The sequence below is a fragment of the Balaenoptera acutorostrata genome, chromosome 1 (genome assembly GCF_949987535.1).
Source record: "Balaenoptera acutorostrata chromosome 1, mBalAcu1.1, whole genome shotgun sequence".
In the NCBI taxonomy this organism is placed as follows: domain Eukaryota; kingdom Metazoa; phylum Chordata; class Mammalia; order Artiodactyla; family Balaenopteridae; genus Balaenoptera; species Balaenoptera acutorostrata.
In genome coordinates this window covers 298,344-315,920 of record NC_080064.1, presented here as the reverse complement: position 1 = coordinate 315,920, position 17,577 = coordinate 298,344, and the positions used below count along the sequence as shown (strand labels likewise).

At 64.4% G+C, this 17,577-nt stretch overlaps 2 protein-coding genes across 5 annotated transcripts in view; one reads left to right on the top strand and one right to left on the bottom strand.

Annotated features, from left to right (window-relative positions):
- The first annotated feature begins 112 nt into the window (after nt 1-112).
- Nucleotides 113-12,666, top strand: NOC2L (NOC2 like nucleolar associated transcriptional repressor). Of its 3 annotated transcripts, none has more exons than XM_028167697.2 (19): nt 113-199; nt 343-495; nt 1,672-1,846; nt 1,935-2,054; nt 2,682-2,799; nt 2,886-2,976; nt 4,676-4,754; nt 4,865-4,975; nt 5,308-5,421; nt 6,096-6,284; nt 6,487-6,626; nt 7,513-7,624; nt 8,392-8,505; nt 8,758-8,859; nt 10,049-10,192; nt 10,298-10,411; nt 11,220-11,361; nt 11,687-11,752; nt 12,045-12,666. In XM_028167697.2, exons 1-19 carry the CDS (start codon nt 174-176, stop codon nt 12,149-12,151), a joined length of 2,217 nt encoding a protein of 738 aa, XP_028023498.2. In that variant the 5' UTR covers nt 113-173; the 3' UTR covers nt 12,152-12,666. The 3 variants fall into 3 exon arrangements, with proteins under 3 accessions (XP_028023498.2, XP_007166342.2, XP_007166343.2); XM_007166280.3 differs by having other exon boundaries at nt 2,679-2,799; XM_007166281.3 differs by lacking the exon at nt 4,865-4,975 and having other exon boundaries at nt 2,679-2,799.
- SAMD11 (sterile alpha motif domain containing 11) overlaps nt 12,637-17,577 on the bottom strand; it is a 19,737-nt gene continuing 14,796 nt past the window's right edge. The window contains exons 8-14 of one of the 2 annotated variants that reach the window (XM_007166279.3): nt 15,841-16,003; nt 14,798-14,913; nt 14,494-14,572; nt 13,891-14,405; nt 13,562-13,686; nt 13,129-13,239; nt 12,637-13,014 (exon numbers count right to left, since the gene is read on the bottom strand). In XM_007166279.3, coding sequence (XP_007166341.2) covers nt 12,769-13,014; nt 13,129-13,239; nt 13,562-13,686; nt 13,891-14,405; nt 14,494-14,572; nt 14,798-14,913; nt 15,841-16,003 — 1,355 coding nt within the window. In that variant the 3' untranslated portion in view covers nt 12,637-12,768. The remainder of the gene's footprint in view (nt 13,015-13,128; nt 13,240-13,561; nt 13,687-13,890; nt 14,406-14,493; nt 14,573-14,797; nt 14,914-15,840; nt 16,004-17,577) is intronic. The other variant, XM_028167704.2, reaches the window with a different exon arrangement.

Sequence of the window (17,577 nt, the reverse complement as noted above, 5' to 3'; positions counted from 1 at the left end):
GATCTGAACGCGCCCTCCCGCCTGGATGCCGCCGCAGCCAAGGTTGGAGAACCTTAAAGCCACCTGGCGGGGCGCGGCGGGGCGGGGCCAGGGGCGGGGTTGCCTGCAGGAAGTGCGCCTGGCGCAAGGCCTGCTGGGGCCGGAAGTGGGGCGCACGCTACGGGCCTGCAGTCATGGCGGCGGCGTGGACCCGCAAGCGGTGAGTTGAGGCTACGCTCAGGCCTCCCGGCGGGCGCTTGCATCCAGAGAGGCTCCCCTTGCGCCTCTCTGTGTTCCTGGGGCGGCCGGGCTGGGGCACAGCGGGCTGGCGGGGAGTCGTGACTCCAACGGCATGGCCCGCAGGCGCCTGGCGGAGCTGACGGTGGACGAGTTCTTGGCCTCGGGCTTTGATTCCGAGTCCGACTCGGAGCCCGAAGGAGCCCCAGAGGCGGAGACGCGGGCGGCGCGCGGAGCGGCCCGGAGCCCGGATGGGCCAGGTGGGAGTCCCTTGGCCAGGTGAGTGGAGCGTCTTCTACGGGCCGTGTGTAAGCAGAACCCACTTAACCGTCCTGGCCCGCCCCACCAGAAGGGTGCTGACCACTCCTGGGGCCTCAGGACTGAGGCCTAGAGACCTCTAACCTCTCCCCCAGACCTTTCGGCTTGTTTATTCTTCCATCCGGTGTTTACGGAATGACTGCTCTGTGCCAAGTCATCCCGGTGTTGGGAAACGCTGGAGAATAGTACTCATTTTTGGCCTAGGAGAGCTTACTCGGCCTTGGATAAACCACAGCGTGTAGGGTGGTGGAAGAAATAAGTGCTGCAGATAGGAAGGAAAAGCAGAAGGAGCTGGAGGAATCGGGAGCATGGGTGGGAGCTTCTACGGCAGCGTTAGGTGGAGTGGAGAAGGCCGTTTTAGGAAACCTGAGGGAGTAAATTGCAGCAGTAGGGGAAGAATGTCTGGGTGTTTCAGGCAGCAGGAACAGCAAAGGTCCTGAGTTGAGAGTGAGCCTTACGCAGAGTTGAGCATGGCCGTGGCAGGAATGCGAGGAGAATAGTAGGAGGTGAAGCTGGAGAGATGGTGATGGGGTTGGATCTTGTAGACCGTTTATATGGTGTCTCAGTACAGTTGGAAATTATCCTAGGGTTTTGAGTAGTGAAGTAACGTCGTGTGGCATGTAATAGGATGGGTCCCTCCGGTTGCTGTGCTGAGAGCAGGTTGTAAGCGGCCGGAGTGGACAAGCGAATTGAGAGATGATGCTGGTTTGAGAGGAGTCATGAGACTTTTGGAAGTATTGATGATGAGATCTCGTGACAGAGTGCATGCTGGGTGTGAGAGACAGAGAGGGTTTACCTTTCACGTGAGTACCTGGAAAGGGGGAGTTAGCGACAGCTGAGGTAGAGCAGTGTGTGGGCAGAATAAGTTCGGGGGAAGCTGCAAGTTCAGCATTGTACGCGTTGGGTTTCAAACACGTGTGCAGAGGCTGTTGGATGTATGAGTCTGGATTTTGGGGGAGAGAGAGATCTGCTGAAAACTTACTCTCTGGAAATCCCCCTGCCTCGGTCGTTGGCAGCTGCCGTGGAGGGAGCAGACTAAGCCTCATAGGTTCTCTGAGGAGGACAGGAAGCCTGATCCCCCCTCCCCCCTTGGCCTTGGCTGTGCCTGCCGGTCAGACTTGACCCCCACCTTCTCAGCCGGTGTAAGGGCCGTGCGTCTGAGCACAAGGACCAGCTCTCTCGACTGAAGGACAAAGACCCTGAGTTCTACAAGTTCCTGCAGGAGAATGACCAGAGCCTGCTGAACTTCAGTGATTCGGACAGCTCTGAGGACGAAGAGGATCGGCTCCACCCCCTGCCGGACGTGCTGGAAGTGAGAGCCTGTGCACAGTGTGGGGGGGGCAGGGGCATATTTGTGGCCTCTGCATCTGGTCCAGTGGGGCCCTCTGTGTCTGGTGCAGGAAGCAAGTGAGGAGGAGGAAGATGAGGAGGACAGGGCCCCCAGAGGACCTGCGGGGAAGAGGAGGGATTCTGCCTCTGTGACCCTCGCCATGGTTGAGAGATGGAAGCAGGCAGCAAAGGTGAGAAGTGGCGTGGGCTGGGCCGCTGACCCCGCCCCAGCTCCGGCCCCCTTGCTTTCTTTCATTTATCTGGGGCAGTGCAGGTGGGAGGAGCCCTTCTCTGAGCCGGTTCAGCACGAGAGAATCTCACAGTTTTCCCTGCATGCTAGGAGGGCTCAGGACTGCATTCTCTCCTTCATTCAGAGACTAGGGCCTCTGCCTTCTCCTTTCCTCTCTGTTTTTCTCCAGGGCTCTCTGAAGTCCACTGTGGGCAAGACATAGTCTCTGTGCCTTTGCTCGCTGGTGGAGCCAGGGCCCTTCTGAGGGCCTTGCAGTGGTTTCTGCAGGGAAAAGAAAGGACGGGACGGAAAGGGAGAACTCCAGATACCACTTGGAGCTGGCCATCGTTTAGATCCAGGCTCCTCAGCCCCTCCCCCAGGGCCCTTCCAGGAGGATTCTGGACTCTTTTTGTTCCCTGCACGTGGCTCAGTAACACCGCTCCCACCTCTGCTCTTGGTCTGAGGATGTGGCTGAGCATGCCTTTCTCTCACGGAGCAGGTTCCTGGAGCCCGAGCCGGCTGCCTCTCGCTTTGCCGAGCACAGCTGACTGCTCCTCCAACATTCTGGGTCCTTCTGCCCTTTTAGCAGCACCTTACTCCAAAGCTGTTCCACGAAGTTGTGCAGGCGTTTCGAGCAGCCGTGGCCACCACCCAAGGAGAACAGGAAGGCACTGAGACCAGCAAATTCCAGGTCACGGACAGTGCTGGTGAGCTGGGGTGAGGGGACCAGGGATACAGTCTCTATGTTCCATTTTCTGTCCTGAGAGTGGTGTCTCTGGTCCCCTCATTGCAGTGTTCAACGCTCTGGTCACTTTCTGCATCAGAGATCTCTTTGGCTGTCTCCAGGAGCTGCTGTTTAGAAAGGCCCCAAAGGACAGTAGCAGGTAAGAGGGAAGGGAATGGCTTGGGGAGGCGTGGTCAGGGCTCTGCACTGGGGAAGGCAGGGGCTCTGCGTCCTAGGGGCTCCCTCTAGACCCAGCTGGCACAGAGGGATGTGGAGGACAGAGCCAGGCTCTTTGTAGGGCTCTTGGGAGAGGCTGGACACTCAGGGCCCTGTGGGGGTAGCCCTGTCCTTCCTCCTTCCTGCCCAGAATTCCTCAAGGGCCACAGAGTGTGTGCTTGGCTTTGCTCCCCCGTCTTCTCTGGTCAGGATTCTCTCTTTTCTCTTTGGACCAGTCAAGTCTCGTCTGCTCTCCTTGCTCTTTGGCTGGTGCGAGTGTGTGTGTCTAGGCTGGGGCCCCATCCGTGCTGGTTTGAGGACCTTCCGTGTTAGAGGTCAGTTGAGCAGAGAAGGCCGTGGAAGGTTTTCAGAGGGGAGAGAGGAGCAGCCGACATTTGGCAGCTTGTGGGTTCCACTGGGGCTCCCGGGAGCCTGCAGCCACGTGCCCTGGAGGCAGGAAAGGCTTGGAGGGTCACACTCGCCCTGACGCTGCTCAGAGGGAGGGAGAAGCTCCAGGGAGAGGTCTCACCGGGACCACCTGGAGGGGAGGTGGAGGTGGCCGGGACTCGGGGATGAGAGCACCTGGGCCTGGTGGTGGTGGTCGGGGCTGGACTGATGCGGCCACGTGGAGGTGGCTGCCGGAGGGGACAGGGCGGCTGGCTGGCCGGCGCGAGTGGAGGGCCACAGGCAGTGAGTGAGTGGGCAGCAAAGAGGCAGTGCAAGTGGTGCTGGCGTTGGCTGGGTGCGGGCTCCCGTGAGGGCTGCTGCAGTGGGAAGAGCAGTCACCGTGGAGGACAGTGGGCTTGGGAGGAAGCGGCAGCGCCGCCTGGGTCGTGGCTCCAGGTGCCCAGCAGCCGGCCTCTGCCGATGGGGAGGTTATCAGGGGCCCCGTCCTTGGTTCTTTTGCACACGTTAGTGGAGTTAACAGACATTTAACGTGCTGAGTTCTGCAAGCGTTGAGAGGTAATACCTCTGAGAAACTTACGAAGCATCAGCCACTGCTGCTGAGATTAAGGTGTAAGTGACTTGGTCTCTGTAAAGCGTATGTGGCCCAGGGAGTTCCCTGGCGGTCCAGTGGTTAGGATTCGGTGCTTTCACTGCCGTGGCGCGGGTTCAATCCCTGGTCGGGGAACTGAGATCCCGTAAGCCGCAAGAGTAACAACAACGACAAAAACTGTATGTGGCCCAAAGGAAGACAGCTTGTGGTGCTGGTTGGCGATGCCTAGGTCAGACCTGGGACTGCACGGTGTGGGTGCCTGAGAGGTGTGGGGAGCTGGAGGCCAGGGGTCTGTCTGGGGGCTCTGGAGGAAGTGGCTGGCCCTGGGCTCAGACAGGAAGGATGGTCAGCCCTCTGGCCGGGTGGGGTGGCCTGTGGGGGGGCTTGGGGCTTGGTGCTACCCCTCCTTAGGCGTAGCTGTGGGCCACCCTTGAGAGAGTCCTGGTGTGTGTCTCGTGTCCGTCCAGCTGGAAAGGTCCCTGAACTCGTGGGAAAGATGGGGGGTGTCTCACCACAGGGCCCATGTGCCCTTGCGTCCTGGACACTGTGTGTGTCCTGGATGGGACGTGGCTTGGGCCACACCCCTGCCTCCTGGTGGCCTCCTGGTGGCCTCGTGTCTGAGCTGGAGGGTGCGGTCTCCCTGCAGGGTGCTGCAGCCATCCAGCAGCCCGCTGTGGGGGAAGCTCCGGCTGGACATCAAGGCTTACCTGAGCTCCGTCATACAGGTGCGGTTCTGGGGGGCGGGACCTGCCGGGTCACAGGGGGGCCTGGCTGCCTCCACCGGTCCAGTCCTTCCTCGTATCCTGGGCCTCGCTGACCTCTCCTGCTTCCGCAGCTGGTGGCCTGTGTGGCAGAGGCGACAGTGGTGGCGGCCGTCCTCCAGCATGTCAGCAGCTGCGTGCCCTACTGCCTGACCTTCCCCAAGCAGTGCCGCATGCTGCTCAAGGTGCGCTGGCCTCGGGGCAGCCCCGCTGCCGGCTGGAGTGCAGGGGGCATCTGTGCCAGCGCGTGGGGTTCTGTCTTGGGGGCACACTCGAGGCAGCACAGCCCAGTCGCGCGAGGACGGGCTCCCCTGGGCGGTGGGGGGCGGCCTTCTGGCACCCGCGTGCATACGCGCGCTGGACAACAGAGGTCAGCGTTCACCGTACGGCCTTCAGGAGGGGCGAAGTGCTCTGGTTTTCCTCCTCCCCGACCGAGCTCTAACTCGGGGAGTTCCCCGGGGCGCTGTGGGAAGGGCTGTCTCTGGCCGGGGCAGGCGGTGACAGCTCGCCTCCACAGAGGATGGTGGTCCTGTGGGGCACGGGTGAGGAGACGCTGCGCGTGCTGGCCTTCCTGGTCCTTGTCAAGGTCTGCCGGCACAAGAAGGACGTCTTCCTGAGCCCCGTCCTCAAGGTAGCGGTGCCCCTGGCTCTTCCGTCAGGGTCTGGGTTGAAAGTCTCGACCTGAGGGCTGGGCAGGCTGCCTTTATGGTCGGTGCTTCTTGCGGGCGCTGTGACCCTGGGCAGACCCAGGTCCTCGTCATGGCTTCCTCCAAGAGAAGTGGGGGACGGGACAGCACGGGGACAGGAGCCCTTGGTCCCCCTGGGGCTCCGCATGGACTGGCCTGCACAGCTCTCCTCTCAGTGGGCGGGGACCCTGCCACCTGGTTGTAAGCCTGGGGTGGCCTGCCCTGCACGGGACCCTCTGGAAGCCCCCTGCATCAGCCTGGCGGGCAGCAGGGGCTTCTCTGCCTCCTTCCCTTCTGGTCCGTCCACGTCCCTTGCCCGTTCCCACGGTTATTCATGCTGCAGCTCCCTCCTTCCTGGGTGTCTAGGCCTCCCCGTAAGACTCTTCCCCTCGGCACTGCAGACTTTGCCCGGGGCTGGTGGGCTGAGCAGCAGTGGGGCCTCGAGATGCAGGGCCGTGCAGCGGAGCGGGGTCTGCGGCAGACGTGGCTGGGCTGTGCTTCCTGCGGAGGCCAGCTCTGAGGGAAAGGCCCGGGTGTCTGGAGGGGGCTTGGTGCTGGGTGGTGGGGGCATGGGGCCCTGGGAGCTCAGAGGCGGCTCTGACTAAGGTGTTTTCGGCAGCAAATGTACATCACATACGTGAGGAACTGCAGGTTCACCTCCCCCAGCACCCTGCCCCTCGTCAGCTTCATGCAGCGGACTCTGACAGAGCTGCTGGCCCTGGACGCTGGCGTCGCCTACCAGCACGCGTTCCTCTACATCCGCCAGCTCGCCATCCACCTGCGCAATGCCATGACCACGCGCAAGAAGGTGGGCGGGGGCGGGGCGGGGGGGCGGAGCCTGACCCACTGCGGGGTGGCGGAGCCTGACCCACTGCGGGGTGGGGGGGGTGCCGGGCCTCCTGCGCGAGAGAGCTCAGCCCCTTGGTGGCGCCAGGGTCCTTGCTGGTAGGGGCTGTGGAGTAGGTGAAGGGGACCCCAGGGCTGACCTGGGTGGACTTCACTCTGCCCAGGAGACGTACCAGTCAGTGTACAACTGGCAGTTCGTGCACTGCCTCTACCTGTGGTGCCGCGCCCTCAGCACCATCTGCCCCAGCGAAGCTCTGCAGCCCTTGATCTACCCCCTGTCCCAGGTTGTCATCGGTTGCATCAAGTGAGTCGGGGCCGGGGGTTTGCCCCGAGGGCCGAAGGAGGTGGGGCCAGGGTTACATAGGTGTCCTGGGGGTCAGGGCCAGGGTTACACAGGGAGAAGGTTACAGGAGGCTGTCCTGGAGGTCAGGGTAGGGTCAGGGTTGTTCACAGAGGGTCTGGCCAGTGCCCTTGGCAGCCGGGGCCTCCAGGTGTGGTGTCTGTGACTTGGCAGCACCTGAGGAAGGTCTGGGCTGAGGCTGTCCATGGCCTTGTCCCCGGCATCCCAGAATCATTGTCAGCTGGGCCTCTCGGTTGCCTGTGACCTGGTACCTCAGTCCAGGATGCCGCACACACGTGCGTTCTGGGGACGCGGGGTAGAGGGGACTGTGCGGTTTGAAGGGATTTGGGGTTACCTGCCTGGTCGTCTTGGACAGAGCAGGCTCGGAGTGACGTGCTGCGGTTTGCCTATGAATATCGTGTTGGTCTCGGGGGGGGGGGGGGGGCAGAGACTGGCGGAGCCACACGTGGCCAGCAGAGGGCATCCTTGTCCTCCTGAAGGGAGAAGAAAGAAAAGTTTTAACGAGTAACTCACGGCTTTGCTGTCTCACGTGTTAAAATGAAATTGAGTCGTTAGCCGGGTGGGGTGTGGTCCCCCCACCCCCACCCCCACCCCGTAACTGAGCAAGGAGGCAGGTCCTTAGAACTGCAACTTCGGTTGGGGCCTTTGGTCCTGCTTTTATCTGTCTGAGGCTGGTGTGGTCCCTGACCCTGCCGGGGAGGAGCCCCTCCTGAGGTTGGAGCCCAGTGGGTGGGGAGAGTTCAGAGGCAGCTGGGCCAGGCGGGTGAGGCTGGTTTGGGGGTCTCTGAGTCTGGGGTCTCTGCTCACTCCCGCCTTCCCACATCCCCAGGCTGGTCCCCACTGCCCGCTTCTACCCGCTGCGCATGCACTGCGTGCGCGCCCTGACGCTGCTCTCGGAGAGCACGGGCACCTTCATCCCCGTGCTGCCCTTCATCCTTGAGGTGAGCAGGTGCTCGAGGTGGGGCGGAGGGTGCGGGAGGGAAGACACCTCCTGCCGCGTGTGGCCCGACCACTCCTCAACTCGGTGCAGCTCTCCTGAGTGCTGGCTCTTCGCCCATAGCACACAGGTGTGGTGAGGGCGTTACTCTGCACGGCAGGTGAGTGCAGCTGCTCTGCTGGGCTGGCCCGAGGGCACTGGTTTTAGGGCACAGACTTGGGTCGATCTGGGTGTTTGCCCAAGATTAGAGTGAGTGGCAGAGCTGGGCTGGAAGCCCCGTCTGATTCCAAAGCTGTGTTCCCTTTGCTGCCTCTGTGCATGTGTACCTGTGTGTATACGTGTGCACGTAGCTTAGGTAGGGAGAGGCTTCAGTCCAAAGGCTAGAGATCCACTAGGGCCGGGACCAGGCTGTGGGGATGTGATCGTGGGTGAGGAAATTGCAGTGATGGTGACCCTGTGCAGGAGGGACCCTTCTTTGTCTCCAGACACTGGTTCTCACGGCTTCCTGGCCCAGTTTCAGGAGGGGGACAGCAGCAGTGTGTAAGGGTGTGGCCTGGTCCCGCCCCATTGGCCAGGGCCCTGCTCTAGGGCAGAGGGACTCCCTTGGGGACCAGAGATCTGGAAGGTGAGCAGACTGTGGGGGGAGGGGTGGTGTCTGTGAGGCCGCGGGGCTGGCACTGTGTCTGGCCACTTGCCCTTGGTCTCAAGATGGGTCTCCAGAGACCCAGGGTACTGGGGTGGGCAGGCTGGGCTGACGGGTCCTTGGGGCAGATTTTCCAGCAGGTCGACTTCAACAGGAGGCCGGGGCGCATGAGCTCCAGGCCCATCAACTTTGCTGTGATCCTGAAGCTGTCCAAGGTCAACCTGCAGGAGAAGGCGTACCGGGTGAGCCCAGCCTCCAAAGGGGTCCGGGAACGCCCTGGGCGGGGTCACGGCAGGATGTCGCAGGGCACCGAGGTCAGCCTGCGGGGTGACTGGAGGTAGACGAGTGTGGATGGGGGAAGGCCCGCTGCCCTCCAGGCTTGAACCCTGTGGGCCTCCCGGGGCTGGGGGAGCCCGGTGAGCCCGAGCCTGAGCGTGGCTCCGAGGTCTGAGCTCCCCTCTGCCCTGACGCTGTCCCCTCCCTCGCTGCCTCAGGACGGCCTGGTGGAGCAGCTGTACGACCTCAGCCTGGAGTACCTGCACAGTCAGGCCCACAGCATTGCGTTCCCCGAGCTGGCGCTGCCCGCTGTCCTGCAGGTGTGTGCCCGCTGCCCCCCGCCCGAGTCCCTCCGTGGGCCCAACCCCTCAGCAGACCAGACCGCCTCCTGACGGGCTGGCGCCCCTCGCGTGGGCCCAGGGCAAGGCAGCGCTGTCACAGCCGCACAGGGCCAGTGGCAGAGCCGGGTCAGCTTGGGGTCTCTGTGCTGGTGCCACCTGGCAGCTGGGTCCCCGGGGCCGTGGTGTTGGGGTACCTGCCTGGGTGTGGAGCCTGAGGAGGGCGCTGGCCCGGGTGCGTCAGGAGGACCCCGGGACCTGTCAGTCCCCCTCTGGCCTGCTACAGCCCAGGGACCGGACCAGCCGTGAGGGCTCCCGGGGGTGTTGGGGCTCAGCAGGCTGGACCGGCCCCCGGCTCTGGGTCGGGCTGGTCTCAGTGCATGCTTTCCCAGGTGCTCCTGGGCCAGGTGAGGAGGTCGGAGACGTTTGGGGGTCACAGGAAGCCCTGGCCGCCCACCTCAGCTTTTCTTCAGGCGATGTTTGGGGTGGGATGGGTGGTCTTCCCTCTCAGAAGCCCCTTGGAGATCCGTTTACTTTCAGCCTAGGCGTTTCTCAGTTCAGGGAGGCCCGTGCCCATCTGGCCTGGTGGTGAGTGGGGCGGGGCTGCTCAGACAGGTGTGTGTGTGTGATCCTCTCTCTGAGTCCTGGGGATCAGGGTCTAGAAGAGGGTCAACAAATGTTTTTGGTAAAAAGTCAGATGGTAGATATTTTAGGCTTTGCAATCACGGGGTTTCTCAATCCGCTCAACTTTCCCACAGAAGTGCAAAAAAATTCACAGAAACGCAGGAACGAACGAGCGTGCCGTGTGCCAGCACGACTTTATTTACAGACAGGCAGCAGGCGGGACGTGGCCTGGAGGGTGGCTCCACCCTGCCCCTGCCGCTGCCCACCGCTCTGCCTGGCCCGCGGGGTTGGTGGGCATCCTCCCGTCAGCCCTTCGACCCCCACAGGTCCCTAAGGGCTGGGCCATAGAGTCACGCAGCCCCCCCACCCCACCCCACACACACACTTGCACTGGGGCTCTCCCCCGACTCAGGTGCGTCCCCCGGGGCTCAGAGACACAGGAACCCATGACCCCCCCCCCCCCCCCCCCGCCTGCCTGCGGTCACCGCTCGCGGGGTGCAGAGCAGCCTTGTGCCTGGGGCTAGGCTGAGCCCTGCTTCCTCTGCAGCTGAAATCCTTTCTCCGGGAGTGCAAGGTGGCCAACTACTGCCGTCAGGTGCGCCAGCTGCTGGAGAAGGTGCAGGAGAACGCAGAGCACGTCCGCAGCCTCCGCCAGAGGGTCTCCTTCGGCGTGTCCGACCAGCGCGCGGTGGTCAGCTGGGGGCCGGGGCCCGGGCCTGGGGGCCACTGGTCAGTGTGCGGCTGAGGTTTGGGGGTTTGCCTGGGGTGGGACATGACCCTGGATCTCCCTGCACAGGATGCCTGGGAGAAGCGGACCCGGGAGGAGGGGACCCCACTCACGAAGTACTACAGCCAGTGGCGGAAGCTGAGGGACCGTGAGATCCAGCTGGAGATCAGTGGCAAAGAGCGGGTATGGTGGTGGGTGGGTGGGGGGCGTCGGGGATGTGGGCACAGCTGGGAGGACGTCAGCAGGGGGTGGTGGGTGCTGTCCCTGGCCACCCTAGCTGCAGCGTGTGCTGGTGCTGCTCTGATGGGGCGGATGGTGGGCAGAACTGGGTAGAGTCTGGGGGCTTCTCCCACGACCCGCAGGTGGAGAGGCCCCAGGGCTGTGCTGGGGCAGAGAGGCTGCTGCCCCTCAGGCCTGGCGGGCTGGGGCTTTTGGGGGAGCGAGTGCTGGGCTGACCTCGTCACCTAGGCCGGCCTGTGGACACCAGGAGGGCCAGCAGGGAGGAACAGGAAGAGCTCTAGCTCTGTCTTTGGGTCTGGGCCCGATCCGTGGGTGCGTGACGTTGTGACCTGAGGGGACAGCTTCGTGCCAAGCGGCATGACTGTCTGCATCCCTGTCCTGGTGTCAGTATGGGCAGGCCATCTGTTCTGGGAGTGATGGCTGAAAATTAGGGAAGTAGGACTGCTGGAGCCTGCAGCTGTGATGTCCCTTAGCGGCCTCCGCACTGGCCTGGTAGGGCGGCTGTCCAGGAACCCTACCCAGTATGCCAAGTGTCCCGAAAGTGGCCAAGCAGGGTCCTGGCGTGAGGGGGTGGGCTGGAGGCTAGAGGAGGGGCTCGCGGGGCAGGAGGGAGCAGGACTGGGTCTGGGTAAAACCATCACTGGGAATGTGAGTCTGGCTTGGGCTTGGGCCGTGCTTTGGGTTGTGGCCGGTGGGCGGGCAGCCCTGAGCGCCCACCCTCACCTGCAGCTCGGGGTCCCTGTCCTTCCAGCTGGAAGATTTGAACTTCCCAGAGGTGAAGCGCCGCAAGGCGGCAGACAGGAAGGATGAGGACAGGGCAGAATTCAAGGACCTCTTTGATCTGGACAGCGCTGAGGACGAGGACGAGGACGCCCTGGACTCCCCAGAGAGAGGTGGGGCCTGGGGGAGGAGGGAGCAGGTGGGCCTGGCAGGCCTCCCACCTCATGGAACCAGAGGAAGGGCACTTGTCATCACTCCTCTGCCCCTCCTGCCACAGGGCTGGCTTTGAGGTGGGGGCCCGGGGGCCCCCAGGCCTTGTGTCCCCCTCCCGCCACCACCAGCTTTCAGGGCAGTTCTGGGTCCTCTCCCACTTGAACAGAGGAGACCTAAGGGAAAGTGGGGTCCAGGGCTGTGCCCCAGCCCCTGTCCTGCCTTAGCTGCCCCTCTGTGCATTTGCTGGTGGGTCCACCCCCATGGGCTCTTGTGCTTGGTCCCCAGGGACGCCTGGGTCCCCAAGAGCTTGGCAGAGGCGGGAGGAGGAGGAGGAAGTCAGCGACTCAGAGGGTAAGTGGTTCCTGGGAATGCGGGGTGCTGTGGTTTTTGAGCCCATCTGTCTGGAGCCCAAGACTGTCATGGGGGATCCGGTGGGTGGGCAGGGCCATCGGCTCTAAGCTGGGCCCCCGCCCCCGCCCCCCGGGGACACTGGGCCAGCTGCGCCATCCCCGCTGGCTCTGGCCTCAAGCAACAGCAGCAGCGATAAATTAATTAGTGCTGTGATTAATTAGTGATGAGTAACCTCCCAGGCTGGCTTTTTCCTGATAAAGCAGAATTTATGGTCTGTGCGCTCTCCCTGCAGATGGAAGCCCAGACACAGAGGCAGGGCCCGACCCCCAGGAGCCGTGGCGGCTGGCCCAGGGGCCGGAGGACGAGCTGCAGGATCTAGAGCTCTCTGAGGACGACTGAGGGCTGCCCGCCTGGAGCCTCGTGGGGGCTGCTGTGTGGTGTTCCCACCTCACCAGGCAGGCAGGTGTGCTGCTTCCCGGCTGCGGCTGAGCCGAGGCCCTGGGGTCCGTGCCCACGCGGGGCGCAGATGGTGGATAGGGCTTTATTTTTACAACAAAGAGACCGGAAAGGACCAAGTGCTGTTCCAAGTCTTGGAGCGGCGGCCGTGGGGACGTAAACCACCGTGGGGCTGGCCTCCTGCCGCAGCTTATGGTGGCGGGTGAAACGCACCTACCCCACGAAGGAGGCTGACCTCGAGCAGGGCTCTGCCGTGGGCACGGCCGACGCTGCAGGGCCTGGGGTGCGCCTGCGCCTCCTCCGTCTCTGGTTTGTCTGCAGCCGCCCAGGGTGCAGCACCCCCACCCCGGGCCTGGGTTCGGTCCCCGCGCTGTCTGCATCGGGCTCTGCAGGCACCCCCAGAGAGTCTTTGGAAACTCATTCTTTTCCTCTTAAATCATGTGTTTTCCTTTTAAAAATTGTGTTTTTGCATCCAAAACTGAAAGGAGGATAAGCTGTGGGGTCGGGGGCCTTTGCCGGGGAGCAGCCGGCAGTGAAGGATGGGGGTGTCTGACACCAGCTTAGCACAGAGGCTGCGAGGGGTCCGCGGGCCCTGGGAGCAGAGCCATGGTTCCGTTCTCCTGCTTGGGTGAGGCTCGGCCGGCAGGGGGTTGCGCGCCCCCGTACGGGGAGGGGGCCGGTGCTGGGGACAGGGGCTGCTCCCCTGAGTTGAGCTCCCTCTCGGGAGCCCGCAGTGTCGGTGGCTGCAGCGGCAGAGCCACGGGGAAGCTGGCCATGTAGAAGACTCGGCCCAGGCGCTTGGCCACCTGTGGAGAGACGGGCCTGGATGGGGCCTGCGGGCCTGCTACCCTGCAGCCCCACGCAGAGCCTCAGTGCTGCCCCCTGCTGTCTGGAGACCGCTGCCCCCAGTAGGCGCTCACCTGGGCCCGGATCTTGAGAGCAGGCCCCAGCTTCAGCCCCATGGTGGTCAGGAGATGTTCCTCTGTCAGCAGGGGCAGGGTCTCCCCGTCAATCCCCTGTTCTCTGAAGACCTGGAGGTGGGGGGCACAGTGTCAGGGCGTGAGTGCCGGGGCTGTGCGTCCTGGGGTGGCCTCAGAGCTTTCCAGAGAAAGCAGAGCCCAGAGGAGCTGCCGGTGCAGCTTGCAGGATAAAGCGTCAAATGGAAGGAAAGTCTCCTCTGTGCTGGGCGCATGTCCCACCTTGGAGGCGGAAACACTGACAATGTGGGGGGGGGGGGGTGTGTGTGCACCAGTGCCCCCCACCCCCACAGTCTTTGAGAAGGGGAAATCGGGGGTGGGAAGCAGCGCTGGGTAGTGGGGGGTGCTCAGAACCATCCTGGGTGGGGCCCCTCACCGGTGCATATTCTCCACAGCCGGACAGGCCGCCCACAAAGCTGCAGACATCGTCCACTGTCCACTTGCTGACATCCTCGGGCGCTGTGGCCTCCTCGCCATCCATGAAGAGGCCCCCCATGGCGCCTGGGTTGGGGGTAGTGTTATTAGGACTCTGGCCAGCTCTTTCCTATGCTCCCACCCCTGTCTGCTGACCTTTGCTCGCCCTAATTTTTCAGAAATGTTGGACTGATGACTGAAGGGGGTTTTTGTCCCTGTGGACGCCCTCCCTGAGACCCTGGGTGGGGGATGGGGACTGGAGGACGCTAGAGGCATGGCGGGGGTGCCCACCTGTGTGGAAGTAGGGGCTGACAGTGTAGGGCAGGCCCAGGGGCAGTGGAGGGGGCAGCATGGACCCTGAGGCAAGCCCCTTCCCCTCAGAGCTGGCTCCTCCAGTTGGGGCTTGGCCTGGGATGGGGCCCTGGCCCCCAGCAGCCACCATCTCGGGGTCCTCTCCGTCTGAGTCCTTGGGGGGCTCATCTTCAGAGCTGTCTTGTGCCCAGAGCCCAACCCCTGTGATCTCCTTGGGCTCACTGGGCCGGGCTGAGGCAGGGCTGGGGCCCCCCTTCCGAGGAGCTCGGCGGGCAGGCTCCCGGGGTGGGGTGGGAGGGCCGGGGCCCGGGGGTCCCTGGGGAGGCAGGGCCAGCAGTGGCGCAGAGCTGTGTCTCAGCACCAGCATGGCCCCGCGCCGCTGCAGCTCCTCGGCACCGTCGGGTGGGCGCAGGGCGGCCTCGGGTGCCAGCAGCTGCGGCCGGTGGGCGCTCTCCAGCTCCTTCTGGCGCAGCAGCTCTGCTGACATCTCCAGCCTGGCCGTGGAGACAGACCGCAGAGTATCAGCCAGCTCGGCAGTGACACTTCCCGCCCCGCCGCCCCACCCCCGGCTGAAGCACCTACCGGGCCAGGTTCTGCTTCCGCAGGAGCTCCTGCTGCCGGGCGAGCATCTCCGCCTGGGCAGGGGGCAGGAAGCCATAGCCTGGTGGGAAGGGGACAGACAGACCACGAGGCCAGGTGGCCGAGTGGTCCAGGACCACCCAAGCCCGCCCTGGTCTGTCCTTGGCTTCAATAGGGGAAGGGGCGGGTTCGCCGGAAGCACTGATGGACACGCGGTCTGTGACAGATAAACCCGGATGGCCCCGCACCAACAGCCCCCCCACCACCACCTCCGGGGAACAGAATCGCTCACCAGTCTACTCCTCACCTGGGGTCTGGCACAGGGCCGAGGGCACCCCCAAGAAGGGGGGCCTGAGGTGGGGGCCCAGGGCGATGTGGGGGGCATTCTGCGGCGACAGCAAGGGGGGCGGCTGCGACAACTCCCTGTGGACGGCAGGGTGGTGAGCCGCGCGCGCCGCAGGCTCGGGGGCCCCCTCCCCGCGCGCCCCCTTCTTCCCGGAACTGCCGCCCCCCGCCCCCGCGGCCCCCAGCTCCGGCCGCCTCTGCTAATTGCCGGCCCTGCGGGCGGTCGATGTGCGCCCGCCGCCGCTCAGGTCGCCTCCGCCCCCGCTGGCGGCGCCAATTAATCTCGGCGGCGGCGCGGAGGCGCTGGCCCGGCGGGCGGCGGCGACTGTGGCGGTAATTACCGCGCTGGGGCCCCCGCCCCCGCGGCCCCTGCCCCTAGCCAACCCTACGCGGACGCGGCGCAATTAGCCGCGGTCCGGGAGGCGGCGGCTGCAGCGAACAACTCCCGGCGCGAGGGGCGGGGAGCCTCCTTAGTCCTTCCGCCCCCGCCCCCTCCTGGGGTCTCCCGGCCCCTACAACCCCCGGAGGCCTCGTTTGTGCTGCCAGCGGCTCCGGTGTCTGAATCGGTGCTGCTGGGGGGCTCTCCCCGCCCCCAGCTCTCCTCCGACTTCGGGGTTCCCAGACCTCGCACTGCTCCCCCTCATCTGCCTCAAGCCCCCTCACCTACCTGCTGGGGGAGCAAAGCCCTCAGCTGTCTCGGGCACCTGGATTCAGCGGGCCCCACAGTTGCTCCGTGGAAACACACCCCACCCAGAGGGATGGTCACCCCCACACATTCTACCCCAGAAATGTTCTGGGCCTCTGCCTGGCTGCCACCAACCGAGGCCCGAGCACAGTGCCCGGTTCACTCAGGACCCTGCTGCTGTACAGCGGCCAAGGGGAGGTGCGGGCTGTGGACCTCGCGTGCAGAAACCAGGTGATACAGGTCTGCCAACCGCAGCTCTGTAGCCCCGAAACAAGCACAGGGAATGTAGGGATCTCTCTGAAATGCAGGCACCCCGATACCTCTCTGAGAAGGACGGGGCACCAGCTGGGGCGGTGCCGTCTCGGTGCTGAGCCAGGCCCTGCTTCCGACGCTGACCTGCTGTGGATGAGGGCAGGTGGGCTTCCAGGCCGCTGGGGCTCCTCACAGCTGCCGCTGCCACCTCCTGCCGGACCCTCAGGAGATCTGAGGCGGGGCAGGCACCAGCAGTGACCCAGAGGCCAGCCCCCACCAGGCCCTCATGTCTCCCACACCCTGTGGTACACTGGCCAGGGACACGCAGACCCGGCGCACATTCTCCCCCCGACCCTGCTGGTTCGTCACCGAGACAGAAAGACGAGCAGAGGCCACAGGGCAGGGCTGACACCAGACATCCCAGCGCAAGGCCCGGTGGTGGCACCCGCCGGTCTTGGGAGGGGGGTCAGGTGAGCATTTGTGAGGGATATGGTGATGTCAGGAACAAAAAAGTGGTTGGGATGGAGAGAGGGAAAGGTCCCACGCAGGGGAGTCTGGTGGTGCAGGAACCAGAGTTGAGATTGCCGAGAGCAAGGCTGCAGGGCCCGTGAGGGGAGGGGTCGTGCAAAGGCCCCAGAGTGAGGGCAGTGGGACCTGTCCAGGAGTTGGGGCGGGGCTCCAACCCCCTCCTAGGTAACACCCGGGCCCACTGTGCGGTCTACGCACTCTGCTCCCCACCACTGGCCCTCTGTCCTGCTCAGGGCCGGACCTCAGAGTCCCCCCCCCGCAGCTCCCCCACTGTGCAGGCTCCGCCGCCACCGCCTGTTTATAAATTAATTACCCGAAAAGCGGAGGTGGGTCCTGCCCGGGGCCGGGTGCCAGGCCGCAGAGCCCAGCCGGCGCGGCCGCCCGCATCGATCCCGGCAGGGCCCCGCGCCCCCGCCCGCCCGCGGCCAGGGTTATTTACCGTCGGCTCCGGGCGGGGGCGGGGGCGGGGGCGGGGGCGGCGGGCGGGGGCCTGATTGACAGCCCGACTCCGCGCCGCTCCCCGCGGCCATCGCCCCTCCCCGCGCAGGCCAGCGGAGCCGGCCCCAGGCAGGGCAGGGAAAGCAATTAAAAAGGAAGATTTTTAAATTATTAACATTTGGTGAATTATTCAGGCTTTCGGTGCCTGACTGCCCTGGGGGACAGTGCCTGTGTAAGGAGAGGAAATCCGGCCCGTTTTCCCAGCACCCTCTCACCCAGTTCCAGCCAGAAAAGGCAAGCGCCCGGCCCCAGCCCCCGGACTGGGGTCTGCAAAGCCCGGGTGCAGCTGGACAGGGTGCCGGACTGTGCCCTCGCGGTGGTGGGGGGCTTCCAAGCGTCCTGTCTGGGAGCTGGGCGGGATGGGCATGGCGCCTCTGGCCGGAGCTCCTCCTGACCACCAGTGAAGGCCGTGAAGGCCGGGCGACCAAACCTGAACCGTCGCCCATCCTGCTTCTGGACGGACGTCCACAGTGGACGTTCAGGGGCTGCCTGCTGCCCTGCTCTTGGCCTCCCCGAGGAGGGGTACGGTGCCGTCCAGACCAGGGGCCACGGGGACCTGCGTGTGCTGGGCCTGGGGAAACCCCCACCTCCCACTCTCGCGTGGGCTCCCCTGAGACTCAGCTTGCTCATCTGTGAAATGACAGCGGCCATTCGAGGCCCGGCTGGGAGAGTCCGCGGGAGACCTGTTGGTGGGGGACTCCCCCACATCTACCCAAACAAGCAGCTGCGTTGGGCAGAGGGAGGAGGAGGTGGGCCTCATTGCCCACCTACAAGGGCTT

Bases quoted from the DNA above. Each gene is read 5' to 3' on its own strand.
- NOC2L (XM_007166280.3), top strand. From the start codon at position 174: ATGGCGGCGGCGTGGACCCGCAAGCG. The intron at 200-342 runs GTGAGTTGAGGC...CATGGCCCGCAG, and splicing joins GCGGCGTGGACCCGCAAGCG to GCGCCTGGCGGAGCTGACGG. The intron at 11,753-12,044 runs GTAAGTGGTTCC...CTCTCCCTGCAG, and splicing joins GGAAGTCAGCGACTCAGAGG to ATGGAAGCCCAGACACAGAG.